The sequence below is a fragment of the Mya arenaria genome, chromosome 6, assembly GCF_026914265.1.
Source record: "Mya arenaria isolate MELC-2E11 chromosome 6, ASM2691426v1".
Classification (NCBI taxonomy): domain Eukaryota; kingdom Metazoa; phylum Mollusca; class Bivalvia; order Myida; family Myidae; genus Mya; species Mya arenaria.
The window spans coordinates 36956340-36966724 of record NC_069127.1 but is presented as its reverse complement, the minus strand read 5'-3'; the positions used below and the strand labels follow the sequence as shown (position 1 = coordinate 36966724).

The 10385-nt window shown below is 37.5% G+C and overlaps 1 protein-coding gene across 1 annotated transcript; it reads left to right on the top strand.

Moving 5' to 3' along the window:
* Nucleotides 1-657: 657 nt before the first annotated feature.
* LOC128237761 (zinc finger MYM-type protein 1-like) lies at nt 658-1386 on the top strand. The gene has a single exon (XM_052953346.1). It carries the CDS (start codon nt 658-660, stop codon nt 1384-1386), a length of 729 nt encoding a protein of 242 aa, XP_052809306.1.
* Nucleotides 1387-10385: the final 8999 nt, after the last annotated feature.

The window sequence follows — 10385 nt, the reverse complement described above, 5'->3', positions numbered from 1 at the left end:
ATGTACTAAGATAAGCAATTTTATATAGTCCTTATCGTATCAGTTGTTTTCATTGTACTATTTCTGCATGAAATTCGGAAAGTTTTAAAAGCACAATTTCCAAAATAAAGGCATATGAAAGTTTACGCGATGATTTTTTATTAATGTAAAACGAAATATGAACGAGCCCCTTTAATACAGCTATTTAAATCATATATTGATAATACCATATCAGACACGTGTTTATTTTATAATGCCGACACATGACAGAGATGTTTTATAATGCCGACAAACGTACAGAAGTATCTTTTATGACCACACAGCATGCGCTAGGGGCCGACCGTCAGTCGTAAGTATTTGAAATGTTATGGTAATGTCCATGACAACAGCTTTGATGATACCTCGTATTGTTTAGCATCATATATGTTTAAAATCTAAAATTAAAGATAATAGGGGTTACCATTATTGGAAATCTTGCTGTTTGTGGTTCGGATGGCTGCCTTATATAGCTAAATCTCGAAGAAAGAATTGGTAACGTAGTTACACGACGAAGAAGAAGGCAACTTCTTGCAGCTACTAAAACTGCACGGCCAAGCGGACCCTACCATCCTGTTATGGATCGAGAAGAAATCGGACAAATATACTTCGCCGCCAATCCAGAATGAGATTATTCAGATCATGGTACTTGATATACTCCGGAAGGTCGCAAAGAGTGTGCTTGAAGATGCGTTCTTCACGATCATGGTGGATGAAACTACAGACGTATCCAATCGAGAGCAAGTTGTGCTAGTACTGAGACATGTAGACAGTGAGCTAAATGTGCAGGAAGATTTCATCGGACTGTATGTTGTTCCATCCATCGATGCTCAAACCATCGCCAATGTAATTAAGGACACTATACTACGCCTGAGACGGCAACTATCCAAGTGCCGTGGGCAGTGCTACGGCGGAGCCAGTAATATGTCAGGTGCAAAGCGTGGGGTCGCCGCAAACATCACCACAGAAGAACCAAGGGCCATCTATACACACTGCTATGGACATGCTCTCAACTTGGACGTTGGTGATACAATACGAGGCAGTAAAGTTTTACGGGACACACTGGACGCAGTACGTGAGATTTCTAAGCTTGTGAAGTTCTCACCCAAACGTGACAGGCGGTTTGAAGAACTGAGAAAGGAGATGAGACCCGACACACCTGCATTTAGAGTGTTGTGCCCGACTAGATGGACTGTTAGGGCAGAGTGTTTGAAAAGTGTCTTAGACAATTATTCCGTTCTCCAGAAATTGTGGGATACCACCTATGAGACCACAAAAGACACTGAGACCAGAGCGCGCATTCTTGGTGTGAAGCGTCAGATGGCCTCATTTGACTTTCTTTATGGTGTGACACTTAGGTATAAATTGTAAAAGCACGGCGACAACCTAAGCAAGGCTCTTCAACAAAAAGACATGTCAGCTTCCGAAGGTCACGATCTTGCCCACGTATCTACATTGAGCAAACTACGCACCGGTCACGCATATGATCAGGTCTGGAGATCAACTGACACCAAACTCGACAACGTTGATGTCAACGAACCAACGCCACCCCGTAGACGTAAAATGCCAACACGTTACGAAACGGGCGACGCCGACTACGAGTATCCGATTTTACCAAAGGACCTATATCGCCAGCAGTACTTTGAGGCGTTGGACATGGCGATTAACTGCATCCAAGATCGGTTCGACCCACCAGGATTCCGGCTATATGGACGCCTACAATACTCACTTCTGAAGAGCGTTGTAGAGGACCCTACCGCAGCTGACGACATCAAGCATGTCATGGACGTACAAGGGCGACATCAACGAGGTAGTGTTTGGAGCCCAGGTAGATTCGCTCCGCACTCTCCTACAGCGCAGATACACAACCTCAATTCAGTGACATTGTGTGACATTGTAAAGGTGTTTCAGGACATGGAGCCTGCATCACGGTTGTTGTTTACGGAAATAGTGACTGTCCTTAAGCTTGTACTTGTGATGCCATCAACGAATGCTACCAGCGAACGGTCATTCTAGGCACTTCGGCGGCTAAAAACCTACCTGCGCTCAACAATGACTCAGGAAAGACTGAACCATTTCATGATCCTGCATGTCCACAAGGAGACCACTGACATTATGAATTTAGAGACTGTGGCAAATGAGTTTGTCAGTGGTATGGAATACCGAGTTTCCATTTTCGGCAAGTTCTGAATGATAGTGCTTTGATTATTCGACAAAGTGTCCATATCCATGTATTAAATGTGTTTGAATTACTGTGACAATTTATAACTGTATTTGGTACAGAAATAGTAAATATTAAATAAATGTAATAGTGAATAAATGTCACTTAACGATAATAGTTTTATATCTATTAACTATTTCAACCGAAAAAGGTTTAGATAAAAACATGAAAATAAAACCAGAACTCCCTGCAAATCGAGTCTTTCAATGCTTAAAATAGAAAAAAAAATGTCGGAGTCAGAGGTTCACCCCTCCCGAGCCCACCTCTTCCGCGGTCCCAATGTCAATATCCTTCCTACGCGCCTGAACTAAAAAACTTTGTAGATATTAAAATGCATTGAACCCGTTAAAGAACTCGAATTGAGACAATGATCTTCCATTGAATATATATATATATATACAAAACAATTTCTGTTTTTTTAATATAGTATCTATTTAACAGTTTTAACAAAATACATGTCTACAGGGCGGGGGCCGATTTAGTGAGGGAACGAAAAGGTTACCGTTTTAACTGGGGCCGATTTGGGAAGTGGCCAATTTGTCGGGTAGCCGGAACTCGGCCCATTCTAGACTGGTACCCTACATTACTTTTTGGTAAAAATCTAACGACAGGTATGCGCGAATCCGGATCAGCAGGTGCTCGTCAATTGTCAATGTCAACAAAATGGCGTCACTTGCACCAAAGCAATGAGACGAAAGGATTTCTTTTCGAGAAATAACTCTTTGCTGATTGATTTATTTAACCAGATGACCACTATGTTCGTTTATCTCAGTCAAGGTCCTTAAGCCCAATTGGTTGATCGTCTTGGCTCGCAAATGATGTGTTATATGTGTCGGAATTACTGAATTTAGCTGTCAGTGGGACCGCATAACAAGTTTATTGAGATGCTATGGAATCATTTAAAAGTGTCATAATAATACATCTGTGCAGATGAAGTCAAGTTTATCAACCCATATTTATTAGCTTGATTATATCCAACTATAATTATGGCGTTACACCTGCACTGATAATCAAACAAAAATAAGTGGATTGATGTTTTGAAGGTAAGATTATATCCAGTAAACAATTATTAAAGTAAGTTTATCTCATATATTCATTAAAGCAAAGCAAAATATTTTCATTCGTCTACAACCCAAAAGGCACATGGTCTCAGTTTCAGTTTTTGGTTCAAGCATTGTGAATTAGCTATATATATATATATATATATATATATATAGGGGCATATTGTATCATACACACGGTAGGCCCCTATATATATACAATTTTATAAACAGATTGCAATTCAACAATTCTTCAAAAATCTTCATGTAAATTCACAGACAGCTGGCTTTATACTTTCTAAGCATATTTGTAAGTGTATCTTTGTTAATTGCTTGGCATCAAATTTTTGGACATGCCCTGCTATATAAAATACAGAATTTTAGCAAGCCGGGAAGACATTTTACCAGTGCAGGGCTAAGGGCTTGTGTTAATTTCGACCACTTGCACATAAGCCATTTTAAGCACTGATATAGTTAAGAAGTTCTTAAATTGGAATGAAACTTTAAATAAACCTCTTGAAATGTTTGTAATATTTACTGATACTGTATATATATGATCAATATTATAATACTTAATGTGTTTATGAAATTTTCTAAAATAAAATAAAATATATCAATATAATATTGATTTGCATGTAATTCAAACTCAAGACCAGTCAGTCTATTTTATATACATATAGGCTTAAATAAACAAAACTAATTTGTTTCTGGCCCCTGTGACAGCAGCATAGAGCAGTGTATCGTAAATATATTATTTCTAACCAGAATAATTACAAAAATCATTAATAATTGTACAGTAATGAAGAGTGCTCATCCAGTCATTTCATTAACAACCTATGCAGTGATCAAGCAGATTTGAGTTTAAATGCAATCACATACCTATCATCATAAGAACTGATGAAAGGTGACAGCAGTGATTAAATTAACACTACCCTGTTCCCTATCCCCCCAAAAAACAGAAGTAACCACTGTATTGAGTTTGTTGTAAACAGGTTTTTGCTAAAAAGTTATGGAAAGTTGATGTGTCTGTCCTTTTTTCAGCGTCCTAACGATGAAGAGCAAAAAATGTGCACCCTTCTGTCTTCATGGAAGTTAATGATTATAAGATTATCAAATCTTCCTTTTGTTGTTTTCATTAAAGAATAAAACCTTTTACTCTGGCAGTTGAAACTTAACATTTAATACTTAAACTAAACTATCACTTCAACAAAATTCCTAACATTTTCAATGTGGTCCTTTTTGGAGAAAAGAGAATGGGGGTACCAGTCTGTTGCGTTATTGGTTTATTTCTTGTGACAACATGTGGAATGGGTTAGATTCATAAGATCTCAAATGGAGTTACATGTTTATTCATTCATACCCAAGCATCAAGTGAAATACAATACTACAGGCATAGCTATATATGAAACATAGCATTCAGTATGAATAACTACAATAGAGAAATATGCTGTAGTATATAAAGATTTGGCCAGTCATATTAGATTTTGAGGTCAAACAAATTCCTTCAGAAACTTTTAAGAGTGCATCATGTAGGCCTTAACTTCTTTGAACAAAATAAAGTAAATCCCCAAAAATCCCAGTTTGCGTTTTTTCGAAATGTAAATGTTTAAAGTCCCCCTAATCTTATTAATACACAATGACCGCAACGTTACACCATACATCGCGTTTGCGATTAACACGGCAATGTTTAGCCGGTGCATATGTAAACAACACCATGGTCAAACTTATTTTCGTTTTTTTTTAAGATGAAATGGTATTTCTATGACCCAAGAAGACATTGTAAGTATAACGTGACTAATAAAGTTCGTTCATATAACACATATCTCTGCAAAATGTTATTTACATTTCAAAACTTTGAGTCATTTGCACGCACACAGCTAGCAGACGACGCATTGGCAAGTTTGCTGTTTATTGATTATTGGAGTAGGTTAAATAAATGATTTGGATTTTTTACGTTAAAAGTGTGTAAGCTGTGTATTTGGAAACTATCGATCAATTTTTAGACGGAAAATTGTGATTTTAAAAGAACTGATTTTCGCCGATTTTTTTTTACTATGGAAGCGCAGTCGGGCCATTGCGAATTATACAACAAATGTCAAAATTTGCTTTTCTTTTCTAAACTTGTCTTTGATTTAAATTTTTGGTGTTGTTTGATGTTTTCAAGTAGACATGTATTAATATTTAGATATTTACCTCTCTCTATAAAAATAAATAAGCAATTTATCACTTAGTAAGACCAGTATTTTTTTCAACAGATTAAATTGTCTACTGTGTTTTAATATGTTTACAGTTCTTAAATTTATATTTTAGGAAATCTTGATGCCCCATGATAAGTAAAATGTTCCAAGCTTGGAAAAGGTTTTCCTGCCTACCATGATAAACAGATGATCTACATGTATAAATCAGCTAACTGATGACATGAAGTAAATGAGTGTAATGTTGTGTTTTATATATACGTTTAAGTACATAATCATTTTAAAAGAGTTGAATTCCATATATTTTATAATGTTCATGGACGGAATACAGGTACTGAAAATTTTATTATATATATGTATAAAAAAATAATATTTATATCATTGTTGGAACTTGACAGTTCATGCTGTTTTAATTGCAGTGTGGCAGTGTGTGTGTTTGCAAGTGGGGCTAACATGAAAAACCAGTTTTTATCGATGTATTCTCTGCAGACGTCAGACAACAACCAATATGAACAATATATGATTTTACAGGAACAGAAAATGAGGTAACAACATATCTCAAAAAATCTTCTTACTATCATTGCCTTGATATGCCTTCAATATATATTTATGAAATAGACAAATACTTCATACTCCAATGCAATATAAACACTATTAAGTAAATTATATAGGCTCATGGCTCATTCTGTAAATAACTTACTTCTTTATACGTAAAGAAGCTTTTGAAACCATTCTCAGAATGAAAGCAATATTTTTTAACAATGAATTGAAAGTGTTACCCGTGCCCCGTCTCTTAGTATTTATAAGGAAGATTACGGTTTCAGATTTACACTTTATTTAAACTCCAAAGGTTTGACTTTGACAAAATCCTAAAATATACAAAATAATCCAATTAACTTCTTAATACCGGAAAGGTAATAAATTACACAATACAGATAATATAAATAATTATCTAATACATCAAGCACGAGATAAATTCAAATGCAATTACAATACATCTCCAATAAAACAAAGTACTGTAAAGTAACAACTTACCGGGCAGTGGAATAAAATATGGAAAAGTTATCTTTTGAGATGTTGACACCTCAAAACCTGACTCGAAAGTGATTTGTGAAAATAAGAGCGGGAAATATGCAAAAATGTATGTGTCTATTAATAAAAATAAATAAGTTGAAAAACCAGTTCTTGTAAACACATACCCATGAAGACAGTGGACATCACAATACATATATAACACAACTGACCAATCAGTCACACTCGAGTTCACATGTTAAATAAACCTGCTCTTTTCCTTAAGGGATTAACTTAATAAAATGTGAATATGAAACCTGGGTAATATACTCCCTCCCAAAGGAAAAAAATGACTCCTGGCATTTCAAAAAACAAACAAAAAATAAAAAAAATAGGAAATGTACAATTTCCATAGAACATTGAAATCTGAGCTCAAAATACCTAAACATGACATTATACACAATGAGGTACAAAAGGTACATAATGAGCAAAAAGCAAAAAAAAAACACACACAAAAAAAATGTCAAAGTAAAACCCAATGCATTATCTGCAAAACAGATTCCTATTCAGTTTAGACAAAAAAAACTGTAGGAGTCTCAGCTGCTACCTGATAAACCCACTTCCCATATCGTTCCGGTGGTTTACGGACTCTAGTTGGCCTGTTTGGGGGTACCTCAGCTAGACTATTAGGGAGTATATCAACTGAAATGTTAGGGACTACCTCTCCTGGTTGTTCTGAAACAAATGGAAAACTAGAACTTCCTATTGCTGGCGTGGAATCGTATAGCGCTATGTCAGTCTGCTGCGACTGTTGTTCAGCTAGATCACGAGATGGAGTTCCATTGAGTTGAGTAGTGTCTTCGGCCTGAAAATCACCTATGGTATTAGTACTAACAGTAGATTTCAAACTATTGTTATACCGGATAGGCCTTCTCCTTTGAGGTATGACATAACGCTCAGAGGACTCAGAACTCGCGTCAGACTCAGACTCAGGCTGTTGAAGTACCATACACTTGGACTTAGTTGTTCTTTTAGCTCTCTGCGGACATTGGACATCAGACTCCCTAGGTAGACAACTAAATTGCAGTAACATATTACGAGTACGTGTCCTACCCTGACCATCTTCACGCCTCACTTCATACACTGGGATATCCTCATTAGGGATGCCCACTACAATGTAAGGATGTTCCTCCCATCGGTCAGCTAACTTGTGTTTACCCTGATGACCTACTGACAAAACAAGAATTCTATCTCCTACTTCAAATTTGGAAGCCTTAGCTTTCCTATCATAATAGCGTTTACCCTTTGCGCCCTGTTTGGCGGCCTCATTTGAAGCTAGTTTGTATGCAAACTCCAGTCTCTCCCGCAATTTTGCAACATAAGTCTGACGATCAGCAGATCCTCCTTTGGACCCAGTACCTAAATAAACATCAATGGCTAATCTTGGGTGCCACCCAAACATTAGAAAATGAGGAGAAAAACCAGTTGAATCACACTTTGTAGCATTGTATGCCTGAACAATAGGCGCCAAGTATGTCTTCCAATCAACTTTCTGCTCTGCTTCTAAAGTACCTAGCATTTTGATAAGAATCTGATTAAACCGTTCTGAAGGGTTTGATTGCGCATGATAGGGTGTCGTGCGATTTTTTTTTTCGTACCAACGAGTTTGCACAATTCCTTTATAACATTACTCTCAAAATTGCGGCCCTGGTCACTATGGAGCTTCTCTGAAAATGAGTAAAATCTGAAAAAAATGTCATAAAGAGCTTTGGCTGTTGTCTGTGCTGTCTGGTTGTGACATGGCACTGCTTGCGCATACCTGGTAAAATGATCTGTTATTACTAAAACATGCTCATAACCTCCCTTTGACATTTCTAAAGTTAAAAAATCTGTACATACAAGTTCCATAGGCCTAGTGGTTGTAATGTTTACTAACTCAGCTCTAGGGATAGGGGACTTCCTGCGTATACAGCGTCCACAATTTTCTACCAAGAAATTAACATCTTTTTCAAGTCCTGGCCAGTAAAATCGTTGCCTAGCTAACCACAAGGTTTTCTCTTTACCGGGATGCCCTACATCATCATGTATACCTTGGAGAGCTCTGTTCCTGTAACAAATTGGTAAAACTAACTGTGTACATGGCTGACTGTCTTGTGTAGTGGTTCTATACAAAACCCCATTTTCTAAAATGAGATGGTTCCATTCCCTAAGGAGATGCTGCACTTGCGGTGACTGATTCTGGTACACCTCCTCCCTAGGGCGAGAACCACTGCGCAACAGATCAACCACCCTAGAAATTATTGGATCTTTTGCCTGTTCTACCTTCCAGTCGATTTTCTGCAAACTGTTATTATAGTCATCTTCTTCACTGTCTACTGGAGATTCAGAACCTGTAGAAATACAAGAAACAAGTGGTACATCTGTTATAGCAGCTCCGCAGACAGCTTGGACAACATGAGAAAATACTTCAGGAATTCTTGAAAGTCCATCAGCAGGAATTCTTGAAAGTCCATCAGCGTCAGCATTTAACTTGCCTGGCCTGTAACGCAATGAAAAGGTGAAATTTGCTAAAGCCGCGACCCAACGGTGACTGGCTGCATCCAACTTTGCTGTAGTGAGTACATATGTCAAGGGATTATTATCAGTCACTACTTCAAAAGTATTGCCCCACAGATAATCATTGAACTTTTCTGTCACAGCCCATTTTAAAGCAAGAAATTCAAGTTTGTGCGCAGGATATCGCAACTCAGTTGACTTCAAACCTCGACTAGTGTAGGCTATGACATGCTCTGTACCATCATCTTGTTTTTGGTATAAGACAGCACCTAAACCAGATCCTGAACTGTCGGTATGCAGGATAAATGGCTTGGAATAATCTGCAAAGGCCAGTACAGGAGCAGTTATCAACTTATTAACAAGCGTGTCAAAAGCTAACTGGTGTTCCTTTCCCCAGTTCCAAACTACAGGACTATTTGTGCCTTTTACTTCTCTTGTCGTTAAGACTGTAACCTTTAAGCAATGCATTTAAAGGATTAACAATCGAGGCGAAGTTAGGAACAAACCTTCGGTAATACCCTGCAAAGCCTAGAAATTGCCTCAACTCTTTCACATTCCTTGGAATCGGCCACTTTTCAACAACTGCAGTCTTCTCTGGATCAGTATGAACTCCTTCGGCAGAAATGGTGTGTCCTAAATAAGAAATTTTAGACATGAAAAGTTCACATTTGGAGGGTTTTAACTTTAATCCGTTGTCTGATAACCTTGATAATACTGCCTCCAAACGCTTCACATGCTCATCAAAGTTCCTGGAAAAAATCAGAATATCATCTATGAAAACTAAACATTCTCTAAGGTGTAATTCTCCCATAGTTTTCTCACAAAGACGCTGAAATGTTGCACATGCATTGGTCAAACCAAAACCCATTCTATTCCACTCATAAAATCCAAGATTTCCAACAGAAAAAGCTGTGTACTGCTTGCTATCTTCTTCCATTTCAACATTCCAGTACCCCGATCTCAAATCAAGTTTTGAAAACATGGTAGCACCTACTAATGTATCAACTATATCATCAAATCTTGGTAACATATAAGCATCTTTCCTAGTTTTAGAGTTCAAAAAGCGCCAATCTATGCAAAATCTGAGACTACCATCTATCTTTCTAACTAAGACCACATTGCTTGAATAAGGACTATCTGATTCCTTTATGACCCCTGCCTCTAACATCTCCTTAACATGCTGACGAACCTCTTCATACATTCCAGGGGGTATCTTCCTGTACGGTTGCTTGAATGGCTTAGCATCTTCAAGCACAATCTTATGCTTAAGACGCTTAGCGCAACCAATGTCTGTTGGCCCAGTGGAAAACACATGTTTCCAGTTACCCAATACCTCATGGACTCTTA